Source organism: Lithobates pipiens, unplaced genomic scaffold, assembly GCF_037356315.1.
Source record: "Lithobates pipiens isolate NorthernLeopardFrog02 unplaced genomic scaffold, aLitPip1_a1.2 Scaffold_69, whole genome shotgun sequence".
NCBI lineage: Eukaryota > Metazoa > Chordata > Amphibia > Anura > Ranidae > Lithobates > Lithobates pipiens.
This window is the reverse complement of record NW_027507891.1, coordinates 284853-307619: the sequence shown is the minus strand read 5'-3', so window position 1 is coordinate 307619 and position 22767 is coordinate 284853. Positions and strand designations below refer to the sequence as shown.

The following is a 22767-nucleotide window of genomic DNA, read 5'->3' as shown; positions in this document are numbered from 1 at the left end:
TACTACCACAATGGGTTACCATGTCCATAGAAACACTCACATTTAATAATTTAAGGATTTTTAGACTGAAAACCTTGGGAACTTTCTTCTCCTCCTCCTCCTCCTCCTCCTCCTCCTCCTTTTTTTCTGTACATCATAATCTTCAGTGTGAACATACTAATAGGTTTTATTTGCTCATTTTATGAACCTCCCAGTTTATGGTTTCTGATAACCATATTATTATTATTTTTTTATTCCCAATCAGTGGATATGTTGTGGATAACACCGTTACCTAGACAGCTTTGCTGAGTAATGACTCTGTGGGTGGTACTTGTGGTACTGATAGTCCCCCCCCCCCCCCCTTTCTGAACTGTGAGGATCAGTGGTGGCTGGTGATCAAAATTTTTGGGGGGGCCCATCAATTGCTGCCACTGTGCCCGCTGTCTGCCCGGCACTTGCCCTTTCTCGGTGGGGCAGCAGGTGACAGCGGTTTCCTTGATGTCCGCTTCTATGATTGGACACCTAATAGGCATCCAGTCACAGCGCCTGTCGTTTCAGGTGACGGGTAACAGACCCGAGCACCTGATTGGCAGAGAGGCGGTTTAAGTCTTAGGAAAGCGACTATTCATTCGCTTTTCTAACACAACTGAGTGACCTGCGAGCGCCCAGCATGACGCCTGCGAGAGTCTATGGCTCTAATCGGGTGCTTCAGAAAAATATCCTGCTGTTGTAATTCAGGCGCCTGAATAGGGGGTGGCAGCAGCAGCCATAGATTCATGCAATGCACAAATCAATCCATTGGTATTGGAGGTGGATGGCTGGAGAGAGGGGGCGGTGCCCGTGCGCCCCTATGAACGAACCGCCACTGGTGGGAAAAACGTTCTAGTAAAGGCAGCGTCCAAATTCTCCATCTTTGTGCAAAGTAGTTTGGGGCTTACAGTAAAGGTGGATGAAATTCCTGCATTTGTATAGAGGGGGCCTCAAGGGGCAATTTTATTTTTTCTCCCCCACCAAAATGGAATTTAAAATGAAGACACTATCTTTCATTATTCCATTTTTAGATTGTAAGCTCTTATGTATTCCAGCAGCATCAGCACAGAAAAATGAAATGTTTTGGTGTGTTACAAAGTTTACAACTATCCGATTTTCATATTGTGGAAAATTTCAGTAGCTAAAATATGGCGAGAGAGAGGTGTGTGGGGGTGGGGAGAGACGGGGAGAGGAATACCAATGTAATCATCACCTTCCTTTGTTTTTGCAGGTGGTGAACTTGGCTCGCAATCTCATCTACTTCGGCTTTTACAATTTCAGCGACCTTCTCCGTCTGACCAAGATCCTTCTGGCCATCCTGGACTGTGTGCACCTGGCTGCTAATTTCCCCACCAACAAAATGGGCAAGGGTGATGAAAAGCAAGGTAGGTAGATGGGGGGGGGGGGGGCACCCTGAGTAATTGTCCTGTGCCTCTGTAATTGGATTGCTGTGATTTCATATTCGTCTACATAAAATGCTGCGATCGGAGATGAAGTGCACATTGTAGTTCTAGGAAACCAATTGGGCACATTTTGTGGAGCCAATTTATAGAGGATTTCGGGAATAGTGTGCCGGATCTTCATAGAGAACACAGAATAATCCTCTTTTCTGGTAGGTGGGAGTAACGTTATGCGCTCCATCCATGGAGTTGGAGAACTTATGACTCAGGTGGTGCTACGCGGTGGGGGGTTCCTTCCACTCACCCCCATGGCAGCCCCGGAAGGAGCCATTAAACCCCAGAGAGAGCCGGAGAAGGAGGACATCCTGGTCATGGACACCAAGCTGAAGATCATTGAGATTCTGCAGGTAAGTGTCACTAGATGCCGGTTCATGTTCTGTCTTTATAATCTGGTCGTGTTTTGTGCCGACTTGTAGCTTAATAGGGGAAAAAATACAATTATAAAAGTAAATAAAACCAGTTGTATAAATGATCTCTAATATTCTCAGCCTAATGTATGGCTCGGGGGAGGATGTAAAAAGGATGATCCACCGCTCCAGGCTGATCCACCAAGAAACTGGCCACTCCAAACAGATAGGGGTCCCAGGAGCAGGCTGATTGCACTAGCCAAATGAAGGAACCGAAAAAACTCCGGATAGCCGCACTCCGGATCAGGTAAATTAAGTTGTTCCTTTATTATTTCCACTAAAAAAACCTTCACATCATACGAGTCACAACAGCACAGGGAATGTAGAACAGGGAATGCTGACGCGTTTCACGCCGAAATTATCACTTACTCATAGCTAATCCCTGTTCTGAACAAAAAGCATATATATATATATATATATATATATATATATCAAATGAGTGTCATCATGTGATAGTGTAATTTAAAACATAAGTGGTTGTGGCCACCAGTAATTCATTAGCCTGGAGTCTCCACACAACCTCACACTCAATAAATAGATAAAGTGAGATGAGAGAAGTTGAAAACTAAAATTAAAGCAAAAACTGTGAAAATTAATATCAAAAACAAAAACGACACTCAATTGATATATATATATATATATATATGTGCTTTTTGTTCAGAACAGGGATTAGCTATGAGTAAGTGATAATTTCGGCGTGAAACGCGTCAGTTTCCCTGTTTACATTCCCTGTTTACATTCCCTGTTTACATTCCCTGTTTACATTCCCTGTTTACATTCCCTGTTTACATTCCCTGTTTACATTCCCTGTTTACATTCCCTGTTTACATTCCCTGTTTACATTCCCTGTTCTACATTCCCTTTGCTGTTGTGACTCGTATGATGTGAAGGTTTTTTAGTGGAAATGATAAAGGAACAACTTATTTTACCTGATCCGGAGTGCGGCTATCCAGAGTTTTTTTCGGTTCCTTCATCGGGGGAGGATGTAACCGTTTAACATGGACCCCAACCCCAAAAAATGAAGAGTTGTTTTCCTTTCGGCCTCTGAGACTGGGGAGAGGAAGGAGCAGCCAAACATTTGCTTTCATTTTTATTTTTTAGGGAACTTCTGCTTCAAGCGAACAGCCAAACTCCAACTTCTAAAGTGACTGCAATCCTTGGAGTTACAAGTATACTGCCCCACCCCCGACCCCCAAATTCCCCGACCGCTTTATATTGACCTGTCTCTGGGCCAGCCAGATGTCAGTGATGCATACAGGATAATAACGATCGTCTCCCCTGCAGATTGTGTAGGTTTTCCCACTCGCAATGTAAGGAGGTTCTCCTAATGACAACTCATTAAGAGATTCTGTGGACAGGCGTCTTCTATACACATAACGAGTTGTCGTTAGGAGAACCTTCTTACATTGTCAGGACTAATCTGTGGACCACATGAGCACCTACTGGAGCCAGTCTGTGGGGGAGGGTTATTGTTGGTTGGGGATCAAATACTTATTTTAATCCATTTATAACATTTGTATCATGTGTTCTTTCTGGATTTTTGGTGGATATTCTGTCTCTATCATATAAAATACACCTCTGATAACAACGATAGACCTTCATTCCTTTGTAAGTGGGCAAAACTTACACAATCTGCAGGGGAGATGAGCGTTATTTTCCCCTCTGTACATCAAATAATGGCTCTTGTGATGTAAGCGAGTATATACCGTATACACTTACAAGGTACACAATACTGGTACAAAGCAATCAATCAGGCAGGGATGGTAGACGACCTCGGCCCTCCAGCTGTTTTGAAACTACAAGTCCCATGAGACATTGCAGGAGCCGGACAATCGCAGGCATGACTCCTAGAGGCAGAGGCATGATGGGATTTGTAGTTTCAACACAGCTGGAGGGCACCTACACCTATGATAAGTTATAGACCCTTCATTTCTTTGTAAGTGGGCAAACTTGCACCAATTTCATTTTCCCCACTGTAGTTGTTTGCTGAAATCCCCATGCTGGGCACTTTCCATGTATTCATATGAAGAGGTGGCGCTCCCATTTAGCGGGATTGGGGCGTTTGGGGCCCTTAGATTAGAAATCCAAAGATCTCACTTGTGTCCTGACTACTCGGACTCTTCCATTGGATATTGTAATTCCCGTGCCTCCTAAGATTGGTAATTGTCGTTCTTCTCAATTTCTGAGCCTTTGTTACCGGGCAGATTCCCAGAGGTGAACACCGGAGTGTCATCCTGACCTGAACGCTCCAGTAATGGGCGCCATCTCTGTTACTTTTTTTTTTTCTTTCTCATATTTTCTAGTTCATTCTAAACGTTCGTCTGGATTATCGCATCTCCTGTCTCCTCTGCATCTTCAAGAGTGAGTTTGATGAGAGCAATGCTCAGTCCGCAGACGGGTCGGACACGGTGACCGTGGTGCCAGGTGAGTGTATGCTCTGAGGAGAGACGCCTACGTGAGGCGCTCGGCAAGCAGTTAAAGGCAAATTCCACATTGATTAAAAATTTGCATCCGTTTTATTGTTTTGGAAGGCTGCAGACTATTCCGCCAGCCCCGAGGTACAGGCCTTCAGTTACAGGATTAGAGGAGCTGTCAATGGACTACAGGTGCAATTATGTCGTACTTTTGCTCCATTGAGATCTACAAGTCCCTCCGACAGGGTGGTGGATGTGACTTGTAGTATTCTGTACTCAGATCCTGTGAATGGACTAGGCGGCTATGCAGATGCTCCAATTTGAAAATGCACAGGGTGCTCCCAGGTTCAGTGCAGGGGGGGGGACTGCAAGGCCCTCAATATAGGTATATTATAGAGAGGACTATCGCAAACCAGCTTTCCCAGCACATGTACCAGCCAGCCTGCAAAACGATCAAATTGCCCTTTTTTTTTTTTTTGTCTTTCCTTTTAAAAACTGAAGGTTTTGTTTGCACACATTTGCAAATACATGCATAAGCTGCAAAGCCCACATCAAGGGACCTCTGTATATACTGTGGACATAACTCAAACACAGAGCCTCCATAGTAGTAGCACGTGCTCTTCCATGCGCACCTTACTACGAAGGCCAGCTATAGGTTGGGATGACTGCTGTGTTTTTTTTTTTTTTATACTGTTGGTTGAATGGGGTGCAGGGACGCATGGAATGCCTTCGCTGCCATTGTGCTATTGCTGGGCGTCACATGCGTCCTTGTGCCTGTTTATAAAGGGGAGAGCTCCCTCCAGGCATACCTGCCCTCTATCCATTGATATATGCGCTCCTACTACAGAGGCTCTGAAAGTTTTAGAGTTAGGACGGCAGTATATACAGAGGTCCCCTGACGTCGGCACCGCGGCTTACACATGTATTCACGAATGTGTGCAAACACAACCCTCTGTTTTTAATGCTAACTGTTAGACAGGAAAATGTGGTTGTTTTTGCAGGCTGGCTGGGAAATCTTAATGCAAAGGCCAGTTATAGGTTGGGGTGGCGGCCATTTTTTTGTATAATACAGACCATGGTCAGAAAGGTGGACTTGGCCTTTAAAAACATTTAGCATTGAAGACCTCAGACGATCTGGCGGTAAGCACACACCACAATGTTCCATCAGCTTCCAGGACATTCTAAATCTAAAGGGTTTTATTCGTTTTGGATGGAGTAGGTTGGAACCCGTTATATGTGGTTTTTTTTTTTTTTCTGTTTTTGTTCCCCCGTTGATGAAATTTGTCATTACTTCCTGTTAACCCAACAGGAAGTGGAGGGGAATCCCCGTCTTGGCTGTCCATTGGAAGGATCCCCCTCTATTCCTGTGACAACTGCAAAATGTTGGATTTCTTGTTCCTCCATCACTTTCTCTACTCTTTTTCATCTCTCCGACCTTCATAGGACTCTAATGGAACCCAATGATGTGCATCAAATACAAAAATCATCATCTTCACTTTTTTCTTTTAGGTGCCCTGGATTTCGAGCACATCGAGGAGCAGGCGGAAGGCATCTTTGGCGGAAGGTGAGGACCGTGATGTGGTGATCCTTTTTCTTCTTTCTTTATTTTTCTGCATCTTTCACCAAGAAATGTCTTCTGAAGGTTTCTATTTGATTATTTTTTCCCCATAATAACGTTACAATGTAATACTTATGTGACGGTGGCATCACCTATATAAATGTATAATCTGAGCTCTGCGTCCAGAGCCATTCCATGAAGATTTAAAGGAGACGTACGGGGAAAGCTTCTTCTATAGATCACAGGGGAGCCGTTTGTTCTGCACTCCTGTGTGTGTGTGTGTATGTATGTGTATATATATATATACACACACATACACCCCCCTCTGCTGTAATGGGGGGTGTGTGTGTGAGTGTATGTATGTATATATGTGTGTGTGTATATATATATATATATATATATATATATATATATGTGTGTGTGTATATGTGTATATGTATGTGTGTGTATATATATATATATATATATATATATATATATATATATATATATATATATATATATATATATACATACATACATACATACATACATACATACATACATACATACATACATACATACATACATACATACATACATACATACCCCTCTGCTGTAATTAACAACTACATACATGACCCATTTGCTTCCCCTGCTGTCTCTGAGCCACTGAGGGGGAGCAGAGAGAGCGGGTGGGAGGATTAAAGCGAATGGGACTGTTGATGAGTCAGCAGCGGGTCAGGGGGATCCGGCAGCCGAGTCGTGGGGGGAAGCCACTGGTGTCCTATCATATAAGGTCCTCCATCCGATAGTGTCCGCTGTGTCACAACCCTATGTCCGTTTGGATGGTGGGGCTACCACCTCCACTCACGGCGCAGGCACCGTTCAGCTTCATAGATTTTCCGAAGCTTTGTCTGCTCCATACGGGGCGGATACTATATGGCAGAACACCGGCAGCGAGTCGTGGGGCGGCGGGTCAGATAACAATTTCTCTTTAAAAATGATACAAATTGAGTTGATTTAAATGGAGCCTTTCTTACTAGTGATTTCAATCACCTCCACCCTGGTTTAAAGCGATCATTTACCGGCATCCCCAACTTGGGTGGGAACACTTTGCCCAGCAGAGCCGGCCGGGTAACGCCTAGTTCCAGGTCAGTCACTTGCCAGATATTGAAATAAGGATGAATAGGTCCGTCTACCATTCCAGCTCTCATGTTTCCATCTTGAAAGGTTCCTTTGTAACATCCTGGAATAAAATCGGGAAGCCTCCCGGCCTTCAGACTGATTTGTGCCCTTTTCCTCGTAGTGAAGAGAACACCCCGCTGGACCTGGACGATGATGGCGGTCGCACCTTCCTGCGTGTCTTGCTCCACCTCACCATGCACGATTACCCCCCTCTGGTGTCTGGAGCCCTGCAGCTGCTCTTCCGCCATTTCAGCCAAAGGCAGGAGGTGCTCCAGGCCTTCAAACAGGTCTGTGGACACATCGGCCACCCTTCTTATCTAGACGAAGGTCTGTAAATGTCTTCTAACCGCCGTCCTCTGCACACAGGTCCAGCTGTTGGTGACCAGCCAGGATGTGGATAACTACAAACAGATAAAGCAGGATTTGGACCAGTTGAGGTCCATCGTGGAGAAGTCGGAGCTCTGGGTCTACAAAGGGTCCGGGCCGGAGGAGGCTCCAGAACAGACCACGGGCACAGCGGGCACCAAAGAGGCAAGTTTTCCTTCAAGTCTTTTCAAAACTTAAAGCCGAACTCCAGAAATATTTTGTTTTTGTGTAAAGTAGGGAAGAGATTAAAATGTCAATTTTAATTTTGGTTTGTGACCCAATCGGGAAGCTTTTCCCTTAATTCCCATCCCTGAAATGGGGGGGTAATTGTTATGGGTGCAGGAAGTCATAAAACCCAACCCTTCCTCACTCAGATAAGACTTGGAACTCTAACCCTAAGACTGCTTGCACAGAGGGGGCAAGATGGGGCCCTAGAGCACCCAAACCCCCATACCCCCCTGCCCTGCCAACAGAGGGTCAGGTAGAGGAACCGCTTGGCTCAATGGTAGAATTGACCCATACGCTGCATGCGAGCTTCTGGGGATTTAGAACTTAAAGCGGTTGTAACCCTCCATATTCCCAGTGAGGTGACCGGCTTCAGGTGATGCACAGAACACAACTCCTACGTAAGTTGTACCTGTTTATCTGCAGTCTGCTCTCTACATCCGCTCAAAGTGCAGAATTTATACAGAAGGAGGCAACAGACAAATGACACTCGGTATTCATTTTAAAATAAGTGCATTCCTTTTTCAGTGCATCTCAGCTTGTTTTTGCCTTTTTTTGTAGGAAGCATCTGGGAAGCCGAAGAAAGCGGAGAGCACCAGCAGCTATAACTACAGGGTGGTCCGCGAGGTGCGTACGCCTCATACTGGAGGGTATAGTCTGCTTATTGCAGGGACGTCCACAGGGGTCTACTTTGTAAAATGTTCTCATGAAAGACGTCCAAATGTCACGTTTGTGCTATAATACATCACAGCACCCCTTTTACAGCACAGTCCCCCTTGTACATCACTGACTTCCGCACCCCTTTTACAGCACAGTCCCCCTTGTACATCACTGGCTTCAGCACCCCTCCCCCTTAACATCTCAGCTCCCCCTTTACCTCTCAGACCCCTTCACATCACAGTCCCCCTTGTACATCACTGTCCTCCGCCCCCCTTCACATCACAGCACCCCTTTTACAGCACAGTCCCCTTCACATTACAGTCCCCCCTGTACATGATTGTCCTTGGTGCCCCTTCACATCACAATTCCCCCCTTCACATCTCAGCTCCCCCTTTATATTAGTGTCCACAGTCCCCCTTTACATTACAGACCCCCCGTTAAAGCAGTCCAACAGCATCCTCCACTCCTCTTCGCATCCTAGTGCCCCTCCATTACACTGTGCAGTGCCTCTTGCAGTTATAGCCCCCTCTCTTTCACATTGCAGTGCCCCCGTTAGGCCTCTCAGTGCCCCCGGCAGTCATAGTCCCCCTCTTCTCCTTTATATCACATCTTGCACAGTCCCGCCGGGGCAGAGGCACGTAGCAGTGGGGTTTTCTTGTTTCCGGCCCGGCTGCCGCTCTCATCCTCACAGCAGGCGGGGGTGGGAGGCGCTGCACATCATCAGGACAGAAGGTGGGAGCTTCCCAACTTATTACGTTAAGAAGCTGGTGATTCCCGTATCCTGTCCTCTGTCCCAATATGCAGCACCCCCTGTGAGGATGATGATGGCGGCCGGGCGGGAAATCAGAGAGAACACCCAGACTGATAAGTGGCATGGCTGTGGGCCACCATTTAGTGAACCTTTGTGTATTGCCTTATGCCCCTCCTGCTTTCCTCCTGTAGATCCTCCTGCGGCTCAGCAAGCTCTGTGTGCAGGAAAATCCATCCGGGCGCAGAAACCGCAAGCAGCAACAACGTCTACTGCGGAACATGGGGGCGCACACTGTGGTGCTGGAGCTGCTGCAGATACCCTATGAGAAGGTGAAGGTTTACACAGAGTTTTCACTGCTGCTATTGGTTATAAAGGGTTCATTGGAGAGTGCAGGTTTTTTTTTTCCCCAGTGTTGCCGTTAGCAATGATCTGGAAATGTGTGCAGAGAAAAGCGCTATTCAGTGTCCTTGTTTAACACAATTGCTCGGCATCATATTTAGAGAAGCGCCCCTCGCTGCAATACTCCAATTTTATTTTATTTTTTAATTTGGGGGGGATACAGAAAAGGGGAATCAAAGTATATGGGGTGGGGGGGGAGGGTCAGGAAAATTGAAAGTATTTAGGAAATGGGGGAGTGAGAAGGTAAAGATGGTATATTGGGGAGGGGGAGGGGCATTAAATTGTCATTAATCAGCTCTCTGGGTTTCTCCAGTCTGAGGACACGCGCATGCAGGAGATAATGAGGATCGCTCATGAATTTCTGCAGAACTTCTGTGCCGGAAACCAGCAGAACCAGGCTCTACTCCACAAACACATCAACCTCTTCCTGACCCCGGGGGTGAGTGCCGGGACCAGCCAATCAGCACATAGCACATTGCCCAACAAGCACAGTGCAGCTCAGTACACAGATGTATCCATTACCATCTAAGTGGGTAAGGGCAGCCAATGGCAGACAAGGAAGAGAGGAAGTCCCTTTTACCAGGTTGTGCCAACAATGATACAATGTTTCAGAATCGGGAGGTAAGAGGAGGGGAGGGGCGGGGCTGAAGGTTTTGTTTCAATTTCATGGTCAACCTTTTATATGTAAGGAGGGAATGCTTCGTTTACATGCACCTCGTTCATTCTGTGTTTGGCTCTCTGGGAATACACGCAAGAAAATTGCCAGGAATACAAATCTGCCTGACGCGACGTTCTGTCCGATTGCAAAGTCTTTAGATCTGTTTTAAAGGCGCGGCGTGGGGCAGAATTTTCAGGCGTTCTCGGCCGCGCCGGTCGGATGATACCTGTGTGTGTCTCGTAGATTTTAGAAGCGGTCACCATGCAGCACATCTTCAAAGACAACTTCCAGCTGTGCAGCGAGATCAACGAGCGCGTCGTCCAGCACTTCGCTCACTGCATCGAAACGCACGGCCGCAGTGTGCAGTACATCAAGTTCCTCCAGACCATCGTGAAGGCCGAGGGCCGCTTCATCAAGAAGTGCCAGGACATCGTCATGGCGGAGGTAAGAGTGCCGAAAAATACGGCATACAAAGTATCTGCTCTGTGTATTAGATGTGGGGGGTGGGGAGGGTTCCTATATTTACATACAGACCTCCCCGGGTAACGCCCTCTTTCCCAATATGCAGCACGTCCCGCCTCTTTCCCGCTGTGAGGATGATGGCCAATGAGAGAGAACGTCCAGGCTGCTAGGCGGCACGGCCGCGGTCCAGATAGGACTGTCGCTTGGTCCGCGTCCGGACCGCGGTCCGCCGTCTAGTGAACCCGCAATGATGTCGGGCGTCCTCCAGCCAGGAGATGAGGCGGCTCTGTCTGACTTGCTGCCCAATGTTTTTGTATGTGTGATGCTTTCTGAATATGCGGCTTCCTTTGTAACCGCCTCCCCTCCCCCCCCTCAGCTGGTGAACTCCGGAGAGGACGTCCTCGTCTTCTACAATGACCGGGCCTCCTTCCAGACTCTGGTGCAGATGATGCGTTCGGAACGGGAGCGGATGGATGAGAACAGCCCCCTCATGTATCACATCCACCTGGTGGAGCTGCTGGCCGTTTGCACGGAGGGGAAGAACGTTTACACCGAGATCAAATGCAACTCGCTGCTGCCGCTGGACGACATCGTGCGGGTGGTGACACACGAGGATTGCATCCCGGAGGTGACACCATTATCGTCCAAATTCTGTCTTTTGCAATTGTCTGAATAAGTGCTGGGGGGAGGGGGGGGTCAGAGGTGAAGCATTTAGAGGATAAACCTCTCGGGGTGTAATTTGTTTTATTAAACCCCCAGAGCCGGGTGATTGACTTCTATTCAGAGTCACAATCGCTGCCCTGCATTACCAGAAATCATGGCCTGTCTATAGAGTGTAGATGTCCCTATGTGCATGATAAGGTGCAGCTAGTATCATGTGCAGTCATGTCCATGTCCCCCTTCCAGGTATTTATTCCCTCACACAGAGATCACAGGGCTCCGCCTGACAATGCCTTCATCTGATCTCCTCTCCTGAAGGACGGCACCATCTTTTTCGGGCATCATCCAGGGTCATCTTCTTCCTGGATTGAGATGGCATCCTCTTGTAAATCTTAGTTCCCTGACAGTTCACAAATGTCTGACACAGATCAGCCCCTGCTAACTCTCACCTTGTGACTTGCTACAAAGTTACAATGTACAGTCTGATCACTGGGGGAGGGGAGACTAAGGAAATGCTGCTTCCTCCTTCAACAAAGTTACAATGAACAGTCTTATCACTGGGGGGAGGGGTGACTGAGGAAATGCTGCCTCCCTCTTCTACAAAGTTACAATGTACAGTCTGATAACTAGGGAAGGGGAGACTGAGGAAATTACTTCTCCCTCTTCTACAAAGTTACAATGTACAGTCTGATCACTGGGGGAGGAGACTGAGGAAATGCCTCCTTCTCCTTCTATAAAGTTTCATTGTACAGTCTGATCACTGGGGGGAGGGGAGACTGAGGAAATGCTGCCTCCTACTTGCAGCAGACTGATATTATCCCAGCATAGACAAAGTCACTGACTGAAGCTCAAGAACGGCTTTTTAATGATTTACGTAAGTTTCAATTAGTTCATGTCCAGACAAGCAGCCAAAGACACAACTGACATGCGTGTGAAAAGTTTTATCGGACAAACGATGGACGCAGAACCTCCTTTGAAGTGACAGTGCAGTTTGATCCCGGACGCACCCCCAACCTGATGACTGAGGTTTCGGCAGTTTGCAGTCATCACTTTGCTGTCTCCCCCAATTAGCACTTTTCTTGTTTGCACATGTGCACAGCAGTGGAGCCGGACTGGCTGCTAGGGCTGGCTCCTCCCACTTTGGTACCTTACTGTGCAGGAAGTTATGGGAAGACCTTAAGAAAAAATTCAAATTCACACACAGTCACATTTAAACAATATATTGAATGGGTTTAATCGTTTTTGTGACCACAAACACACCAAATAATTCTTAGCACCACATCCGAAGGTTTGATGAATAAAGCAAGAAAGAAAACGTTATAGGTGCAAAATAAGTTGTCAAAATATCAAATATAATATTTAAAGAGGAGGGCCGTTTAAAAAAAAAAAAAAAAAAAAAAGTCAGCAGCTGCTGACTTAATAAACACACTTACCTGTCCAGGGTGCCCGCTATGTCAGCCGCCCGAGGCCGACCCGTCCCTCGGCTCTCGGGGTCCCGGCGCCGCCATTCCCTCTAAGGGAAACAGGCAGTGGAGCCTTACGGCTTCACTGCCCGTTTCCTACTGCGCATGCGCGAGTCCCGCAGCACTTTCTGAATGGGACGCGCTGTGTTCTGGAACACACAGTTCCCAGACCACAGCGCGACCCATTACCCAGAAGACGCCGCGACGAGGAGAGAAGACAGAAGATCTCCGGAGGAGGAAGAGGAAGATTAGGAGAAAGTGCCTAGCAACAGGCATTTCTGGTAAGTAAAAAAAAAAATTTTTTTTTCATTTTTTTTTTTTTTTTTTTTTAATTTTTAATATTTTTTGTTTTCAGGGTGGCCCTCCACTTTAACAAAAAAAATCTTTATTTTGAGATACAAAATAACAATTTAGTTTGTTAAAAGAAAAAGAGAAGGGAGATATACAGATGGCTAATGCAATGAATTACACTTTCAACAACAGAGCAATGAATGATGGACTTCCCAACATGTTTCACCCATGTAGCGGGCTTCCTCAGGGGATGCTGTCCATTCTATAGTGTAAAGTGCCTTCTAGCAAAAAAAACACAAATAGGACATTTCAAATTAATTCATACAAATAATTATTTACTTCAAATATCGTTCATTATACAGAAGTGTCTCCTCCTCCAAGGTATCGCTGCTTTCCCAAATCTCCTAAAGATGGGACCAGCAAGTGCCGGGATGGTTAGACGTTTGGCTGCATCAGATGAGCCACGCGTTTAGGGGGACCACAGATGGCAAACAAAGACCACATAAAAAAAAGGAAGACATTAAATATCTCTTTAATGTCCGGAGGAATGAGCGTCGTATCCCTTCGGAGAATACAAAGCGAGAGTCGTTTATCAGTTGTGCTTTTTATTGATCTGCCTGCAGATTTGTTTCCGTCCTGATTTCCTGTCTCTGCAGGTGAAGATCGCCTATATAAACTTCCTCAATCATTGCTACGTGGACACCGAAGTGGAGATGAAGGAAATCTATACCAGTAACCACATGTGGAAGCTGTTTGAGAACTTCCTGGTGGACATCTGCAGGGTGAGATGGGAGGAGTCCGGGGGAGGAGATTTGTCTAGAAGTCGAACATTAGAGATAACTGTAAAGTGCTGCGCTATATATATATATATATTCTCTATCTTGTATAATAACGGTCTGATATGTTTGTGCTTTAGGTGTGTAACAGCACAAGCGACAGGAAGCACGCGGACTGCGTCCTGGAGCGATACGTGACGGAAACGGTGATGAGCATCATAAACACCTTCTTCAGCTCTCCCTTCTCCGATCAGAGCACCACGCTGCAGGTCAGGTGGAGTTTTTATGGGGGAGCCGGGATTTTATTGGGAAGGGAGGGGGGGAGGGGGACCTTCCTTGGTAAATACAGGATGATTTGTGGGATTTTTAAGGTGTAAGAATTGATACAGTGATCCAGACGTATAGTATAAGATTTTTTTTTAAACAAAGATAAAAATGTGTCCAAAAAAAGTTATACCGCAAGTACATAGAGTGTAATCCTTATGGGTACAGCAAATTTGATGGAGTTCCCAACATGTTTCGCCCACAAACGACTTCCTCAGGGGATGCTGTCCACTTGAAGTATAAGCCTTCCTAGTCTTTAAGAAACATATGTACTCCAATAATTCAAGAGTCTGCAGCTGCCACAGAGAACCAAGAACTACAAGTGACCATACATAGGAGGCATTCAAGGAACAGAAACCATAGTTTGCAAGAACGCTGCACAACCAGGGACATGGACACTCCAAAGCAGGGTGCTCATATCTAGAACTGGTGTCCTGCAAAGTTCTTGCAAACTATTGTTTCTGGTCTTTGAATGCCTCCTATGGTCACCTGTAGTTCTTTATATTAAGCTTTCTTAAAGACTTTGAAAGCTTATACTTCAAGTGGACAGCATCCCCTGATGAAGCCCAGTTTGTGGGCAAAACATGTTAGAAACTCTATCTAATTTGCTGTACCCATAAGGTTTACACTCTATATACTTGCTGTATAACTGTTTTTAGACACATTTTTATCATTGCTTAAAAATATTTTTTTATACTATCAGATCACCGTATCAATACTTGCACCTTAAAAATCCTGCAAGCCCTCCTGTATTTATTCAAATTAAAGGATGTGATCTGATAGTATAAAAAACATTTTTAAGCAATGATAAAAATGTGTCTAAAAATAGTTATACAGCAAGTATATAGAGTGTAATCCTTATGGGTACAGCAAATTAGATAGAGTTCCTAACATGTTTTGCCCACAAACTGGGCTTCCTCAGGGGATGCTGTCCACTTAGTCTAGACTTTAAGAAACGTTAATATAAAGAACTAGGTGACATTTGTCTGTGGTTAAGAATTTTTCCTTGGTAAACTATGTGAATTTATGTTCTTCTGGCAAGACTCGGTCTGCTCTTCTGTGTACACAGAGACAGAACTTACAAGAGTAATTGTTCGCATTTTTTATAACCCGACGTCGAGGTTCTGTCTTTATTAGAACTGTCGGCGGTGCAATAAGAAATATTCACCCCTGGCCTCCCTCTAGTCACACTTCTCCCTGTACAAGTATATCTGCAAAAATCGAGCTCCATCCAGTAAACCTGAGACTGTTGCAGGGCACGTTGTGTACCGGAGAAGAGAAAGATACATTGTGTACTGGGGGGGGGGGCGCGAGATACATTGTGCAATAGATGGAGGGAGGGAAGATACATTGTGCAATGGGGGGGGGGAGATGCATTGTGTAATAGGGGGGGGGGGGAGATGCATTGTTTAATGGGGGGGGGGAGATGCATTGTGTAATAGAGGGGGGGCGAGATACATTGTGCAATAGATGGAGGGAGGGAAGATACATTGTGTACTGGGGGGGCGAGATACATTGTGCAATAGATGGAGGGAGGGAAGATACATTGTGCAATGGGGGGGGGATGCATTGTGTAATGGGGGGGGGAGATGCATTGTTTAATGGGGGGGGGAGATGCATTGTGTAATAGAGGGGGGGCGAGATACATTGTGCAATAGATGGAGGGAGGGAAGATACATTGTGTAATGGGGGGGGGGAGATGCATTGTGTAATGGGGGGGGGGGAGATACATTGTGCAATAGATGGAGGGAGGGAAGATACATTGTGTAATGGGGGGGGGAGATGCATTGTGTAATGGGGGGGGGAGATGCATTGTGTAATGGGGGGGGGAGATGCATTGTGTAATGGGGGGGGGGGAGAAATAATGCTGAACCCTTAGCAGACTTGACCTGAGTGTTATGAATTGGTATACACCGCCATGTTGGGTGTCGGGTGAAGAGCCGACTTTCCCATTTTCAGGAATCTTTCTCTATCCTCAGACCCGGCAGCCGGTGTTCGTTCAGCTCCTACAAGCCGTATTCCGGGTCTATCACTGCGGCTGGCTCCTTCCATCACAGAAGGCCTCGGTGGAGAGTTGTATTCGAGTTTTGTCTGATGTGGGTGAGTGGATTGGGGGTCACCGGGGGAGGGGTCGGGTCACTACTTGGTACTACATATGAGATTTGGGGTTGGGTGGAGTGCGAATTCCTCCCAAATACATCCTGTTCATGGTTCGGCAAACCGCCACATTGGCCAGTTCACCCGTCCGCCTCCCTGCTGCCGAAACATAAACAGCCGGGGATTGCTGGTGATGTGGACCAAGTATGATCAATGACCTCACCCGGGGGTCCCCACTGCTGTCTGCCACCATGCTGGGGATCTGTCATTTGTGGATCAAGTGCAGCAGGGAGATGTCATTGAGTGGCGGGTTTTTGAGGCGATGGGTTCACATCGTAAGGCAGTGAATTGGTTTTCATGTATTTTATTCTTCAAGCCCAATTCCAGAAATGGAGACCCCCCTACCTGAGCCTTTATTATATTGCCTATTGGCTTTTAAGAAATCCCAAAAAATTGTTCTGCACGCCATTGAAGTCCTATAGAAGCCGCAGCCAAGTTTGGGGTTCACTGACTTCCTGTTGCTGTTTGCCGAACCTGTCCGGGTGGGCTCACCTATACACATTACCATGGAGGGGAGGATATTGTCTGACAGATGTACCGCTGCCCACCAAACTTTAATGCAGATAATTTACCGGAAACCCACAGACTTTCTTCTATTTTCTCTTTTATTTTTGATGTTTTGCAGCGAAGAGCCGCGCCATAGCCATCCCTGTGGATCTAGACAGCCAGGTGAACAACTTGTTCCTGAAAAGCCATAATATCGTACAGAAGACAGCCATGAGCTGGCGCATGTCGGCGAGGAATGCTGCCCGGCGCGATTCCGTGCTGACAGCGTCCCGGGACTATCGCAATATTATCGAGAGACTGCAGGTAACGGGTGACTAACCTCGGAGCATATCAAACCTCAATCAGTTTACATCTGTGAATGGTGGGGTAAATTGTCTTGTGTGGGGGGGGGGGGGTGCTGTCCATTCAGATCCATTTTTCTGCACATCACTGCAATTGTATCTTGTTAGCAGGGCTGATAGAAAATGATTGTGAACAAACCCTAAAAGTTTGTAGACGCCTGACCCCTACATGATGGAGCCAAATGCATGTGAACCCTCCAGTGATGGAGGTCAGGTGTCTACACTGAAGGGTCCTGACAATACAAAGACATTGGAGACAATTGTGTTCTTCCAACCTTCTGGTATTAGTTTGGAGAAGCCAAATGTGGAGCCCAACATACCAGCCAGATCTTCTCATTCTCAGCCAACATCAGTACCTGACCTCACCAATGGGACACATTCCCACAAACACCCTCCAAAATCTTGTGGAAAATCTTAATAAAATCTTAACTTTGAAAACAAAAATCTTAATAATGGTCCAAAGAGGAGCTAGGCAACATTCATGGCCAATGGGGGGGGAAGCTGAGCAACTTCGTCTTAATGGCCAATGGGGGGAAGCTGGGCACCTCCATTATATTGGCCATGGGAGAAGCGGGGCACCTCCATTATATTGGCCATGGGAGAAGCGGGGCACCTCCATTATATTGGCCATGGGAGAAGCGGGGCACCTCCATTATATTGGCCATGGGAGAAGCGGGGCACCTCCATCATATTGGCCGTGGGAGAAGCGGGGCACCTCCATCATATTGGCCGTGGGAGAAGCGGGGCACCTCCATTATATTGGCCATGGGAGAAGCGGGGCACCTCCATCATATTGGCCGTGGGAGAAGCGGGGCACCTCCATCATATTGGCCGTGGGAGAAGTGGGGCACCTCCACCTTGTTTACAAAGGCAGATCGCAGTTCTGGCTCTTTCCCGCGATCACGGGTGGCTGGCGGGCATTAAAGCGGGAGTCCGCCGTTTTTTTTTTTTTTTTAAAAAGCCAGCAGCTACAAATGCTGCAGCTGCTGACTTTTAAAATAGTGACACTTACCCGCCCAGCGCGCCCGCGATGTCGCCACCCGAAGCCGATCTCTCGATCGTCTCTCGGGTGCTGCCGCCGCCATCTTGGGTATGGGAATCAGGAAGTGGAGCCTTTCGGCTTCATTTCCCGGTTCCCTACTGCGCATGCGCGAGTCACGCTGCACAATAAGGATGGTCCCCACTGTCTCCGTGTGTTGCCCAGCAGACAGCGGGGGACCTTCGGAAAGGGGCGTAGATTCTGCGGATATCTATGCTGGAAGTTGGTGCAGATACCTGTACTGTACAGGTACCTGCAGCCCCCCTCCCCCCTGAAAGGTGCCAATTGTGGCGCCGGAGGGGGGGGGGAGGGTTCCAATGAGCGGAAGCTCCACTTTAGCGTGGGCCTCCGCTTTAAGTCTGCTGGGGTCCAGGCGACGGCTGGTCGGCAAATGGTTAATGGCCAATGGGGGAAGTGAGGCAACTCCATTATGGTTTTGGAATGGGGATGTCCAACAAGCTCAGAGGTGTGATGAATACACATTTATCCCTTTATTGTCTATTTACAGTCATTGACTTGACATTTCACAAACACCAAAATATTTTATATAGTTAATGATTTTTTTTTATATTTCTCGAACACGTTTTCTTTCCGGACTTTGGGAAGTGTTTAGTGGGTGAGAGGGATGAATGTAAAATATTTCCGATCGTCTTGGAACCCTCGTTGCTCTCTGAAGTAAAGATTTCTTATAGTTACATTTGTTACACTTTTTATATTAAATGTTTTTTGTAGAAAATTTTTAATAGTTCCTTCAAAAGAAAAGTTAATTCTCAATGGAATAAGTAATGTAGTCTGTCCCCAGCCTGGTGTAGATTTCCTGTACAGGCCCTGAGCGCTCGTTACATCCGCAGTCCTCCTCATCTGTGTCTCCCTCTGCCCAGGACATTGTGTCTTCATTAGAAGATCGGCTGCGTCCTCTGGTCCAAGCGGAACTTTCCGTCCTCGTGGACGTCTTGCACCGGCCGGAGCTCCTGTTTCCAGAACACACGGAGGCCCGGAAGAAATGCGAGAGCGGACAGTTTATCTGCAAGTGAGTGTCAGCTCTGTTGGCAAACAAGGGATTGGGTTTCCTTGGCCGAGTCCAGCAGAATTTTATCTGAAATAAAATCCCAAACTACAAAAATTCTGCTGCTTGTTGTAAAACAAAAAATATAAATTTCAATGTTGCCAACGGACACGTGCACACCACAGGGGAAATGGAAGACCCCCCACAGACCCAGGAGGGACTCTTCAGAGGGGGTGTTAGTAGTAACTGACTCAGGAGTTCTGATGGGTGAATAGGCTCCTCCCATATTTATAGAGCTTCCTTTACCTTTCCTAAAGACAATGGAACCTTATCGGAGATTATTCTAGGCATGCCTGAGACAGGGTGGGCGCCCTGCCCCTCTCCAACATGGGTGCTGTCCCCCTCTAGCATGGGCGCCCCCCCACTGCACCCCCTCTAGCATGGGCGCCCCCCCACTGCACCCCCTCTAGCATGGGGCGCCCCCCACTGCACCCCCTCTAGCATGGGCGCCCCCCCACTGCACCCCCTCTAGCATGGGCGCCCCCCCACTGCACCCCTCTAGCATGGGCGCCCCCCCACTGCACCCCCTCTAGCATGGGCGCCCCCCCACTGCACCCCCTCTAGCATGGGCGCCCCCCCCACTGCACCCCCTCTAGCATGGGCGCCCCCCCCACTGCACCCCCTCTAGCATGGGCGCCCCCCCCACTGCACCCCCTCTAGCATGGGCGCCCCCCCCCCCACTGCACCCCCTCTAGCATGGGCGCCCCCCCCCCACTGCACCCCCTCTAGCATGGGCGCCCCCCCCCCACTGCACCCCCTCTAGCATGGGCGCCCCCCCCCACTGCACCCCCTCTAGCATGGGCGCCCCCCCCACTGCACCCCCTCTAGCATGGGCGCCCCCCCCACTGCACCCCCTCTAGCATGGGCGCCCCCCCCACTGCACCCCCTCTAGCATGGGCGCCCCCCCCACTGCACCCCCTCTAGCATGGGCGCCCCCCCCACTGCACCCCCTCTAGCATGGGGCGCCCCCCCCACTGCACCCCCTCTAGCATGGGCGCCCCCCCCCCACTGCACCCCCTCTAGCATGGGCGCCCCCCCCACTGCACCCCCTCTAGCATGGGCGCCCCCCACTGCACCCCCTCTAGCATGGGCGCCCCCCCCACTGCACCCCCTCTAGCATGGGCGCCCCCCCCACTGCACCCCCTCTGGCATGGTCGCCCCCCCCCACTGCACCCCCTCTGGCATGGGCGCCCCCCCCCCCCACTGCACCCCCTCTGGCATGGGCGGGCGCCCCCCCACTGCACCCCCTCTGGCATGGGCGGGCGCCCCCCCACTGCACCCCCTCTGGCATGGGCGCCCCCCCCACTGCACCCCCTCTGGCATGGGCGCCCCCCCACTGCACCCCCTCTGGCATGGGCGCCCCCCCACTGCACCCCCTCTGGCATGGGTGCACCCCCCGCCACACCCCCTTACCCATTTCCCACATAGTTGAATGGAAAAATACTATAAATAGTTACTAATATCCATGTAATTTGCTGGGACCAGCAATGTAACAACTCATCAGTTATGACAACCCCACCCCCACCAAAATTAACCCAACCAATGGATCCTCAGCACTGCGGTGCACCGGAGACCCCGAGTGATGCCATTGCCCAGATTTGAAGAATCTCCCAGGATCCCCCCCCCCCCCGCTCTGCATTACAGCAGTCAGGAATTCTAAAGGCGAATGGCTGAAATAATAGTTTTGGGGGTCAGCGAAGAAGTCTGACCTGAACCCCAATCTCGCCCTCATCTGGGACCAGATATTCGCGGTGTCCTGGAGTCCCCCCACCCCCGCTCCTCTTATTTCCCGCCATCGTCTGATTTCATGCTTTCTCATTCCAGGTTGATCAGACACACAAAGCAGCTCCTGGAGGAGAACGAGGAGAAGTTGTGCATTAAAGTCCTTCAGACACTGAGAGAGATGATGGCCAAAGACCGCGGCTTCGGCGACAAGGTATCCGCCATTGACTGCGCACCAAACCGCGGGGCGCACCTAGTCTCTTACATTAAATGGGCCGTATAGGTAGAAAGAACCGAAATTCCAGATCATCATCAGTGAACTACTCTACAATGGGATTGCATACATCCTGTTCATTCTGGGTTTGACTCTTCCATTCAGTGCAGCAGAACTATCCATACTATATAGAAAGAAAAGCAAATGTTACATCTCTGTCAGGGGTGATGTGCTCTTTAGTAATCCCTTCTATGATTCTGTACTCTCCAGTTTTAGTAAATCGTCCCCAGTGTATCAGAATCTGGTGCAGCTGTACATGGGAGCCAATCAGCTTTCAGGTTTTATTATCAAAGCTTAAAGCGTAGCTCCGCTTTTGTTGAGAAACATCCCCCCCCCCCCCTCTGGTTTTTCTTTGTAAATTACAAGGATTATAACATCCTTTGTTACAGATTCCTACCTGTGTGTTCCTCTGTGTCCATGTGAGAAAGGGAATTTAATGGGAGTGGTTTCATAATTATCAATCAGCTGTGGCACCTGCAGGGCTCTGAGGAAATCTGCTGGGCCTGCATCCTCCTGGACTTGTTCTTATTGGGAGTATCTCACCAAAAATGAAGTTTATGTTGCAGGGGAGGCCTGAGCTCTGATTTTGTATTTTGGTGATATCAGTGAGCCAATCACACGAGCAGGAAGTGACATTTCTGGGGGTCGTTCTGTATACATTCTGTGCACGGAGCGCCCCCAGGTGGCCGTATTGCATTTTCAGACAATGACAGCGGCTGCAGATTGAAAAGGAAAGGTCATTTTTAATAACATTCAATCACAATTGTAAACATTGTTTTATTTTTTCTTATTTGACATTCCCCCCCCCCCCCCCACGAAAGTGGAGTTGCCCTTCAATTGAAGAAGCTGATTGGCCGCCATGCACCTCTGCAGCAGGTTCTGCACTCTGCGGTTGTAGTAAATCTCCCCCGACCTGTGAAAGGAATCGCTATAAAGGCGACAAAGCCGGACGTTTTATTTTGGCTTCCAGAAGGCGGAAATTCTCGGTCAGCAGCTAATTGTCACTTGTAGGTCCTCAGTCACCAAAGAGGCTGGAAGGGGTTAATTGGCCGCACTTCCGGAAGCTGCCACTAGATGGTAGGCTGTGACCGCGGTGCCCGACCTTCCTTCACATTCCCCAATTGTTATGAATGGCGGTGACCCCTCCACCCCCCTCCACCATGAACGTTGCCGGGAACCACTTTATGGGCCAAAGTTTACATTTTAGGAAGTTTTTAAAGTGACCCTTAGAAAAAAAAATAAGCGACTTTTTGTGGCGTGTCGGTGAAATAGAACCGCCATTGGAGGACGTCTCTGATCTTCATGGGACCCTCCGCAACGCTCCATGTAGAGCCGACCTCGAGAGCCTGGGGCCCAACGTCACTTCAGGGCTTCTCCTACCGGAAAAGGGCCGAGTGACGGGGCGGCCATAGATGGGCCATGAGCGACGGGACATTTCTCTGTGTTTGTATCCATAGGGGAGTACAGACTCAATATTACCAAAAGTATTGGGACGCCTGCCTTTACACACACATGACCTGTAATGGCCCCCCCAGTCTTAGTCCGGAGGGTTCAATATTGAGTTGGCCCTTTGCAGCTATAACAGCTTCACCTCTTCTGGGAAGGCCGTCC

At 48.3% G+C, this 22767-nt stretch overlaps 1 protein-coding gene across 1 annotated transcript in view; it reads left to right on the top strand.

Moving 5' to 3' along the window:
* LOC143959277 (inositol 1,4,5-trisphosphate-gated calcium channel ITPR1) overlaps window positions 1-21096 on the top strand; it is a gene marked incomplete at both ends in the record, with an annotated part of 56071 nt that extends 34975 nt beyond the window's left edge. Inside the window, 17 exon segments of the mRNA XM_077467952.1 lie at window positions 1241-1394; window positions 1626-1816; window positions 4180-4300; window positions 5800-5854; window positions 7137-7302; window positions 7382-7546; window positions 8168-8233; window positions 9209-9346; window positions 9730-9855; window positions 10318-10518; window positions 10913-11164; window positions 13607-13732; window positions 13867-13995; window positions 16030-16150; window positions 16833-17017; window positions 18976-19124; window positions 20985-21096. Coding sequence (XP_077324078.1) covers window positions 1241-1394; window positions 1626-1816; window positions 4180-4300; window positions 5800-5854; window positions 7137-7302; window positions 7382-7546; window positions 8168-8233; window positions 9209-9346; window positions 9730-9855; window positions 10318-10518; window positions 10913-11164; window positions 13607-13732; window positions 13867-13995; window positions 16030-16150; window positions 16833-17017; window positions 18976-19124; window positions 20985-21096 — 2457 coding nt within the window.
* Window positions 21097-22767: the final 1671 nt, after the last annotated feature.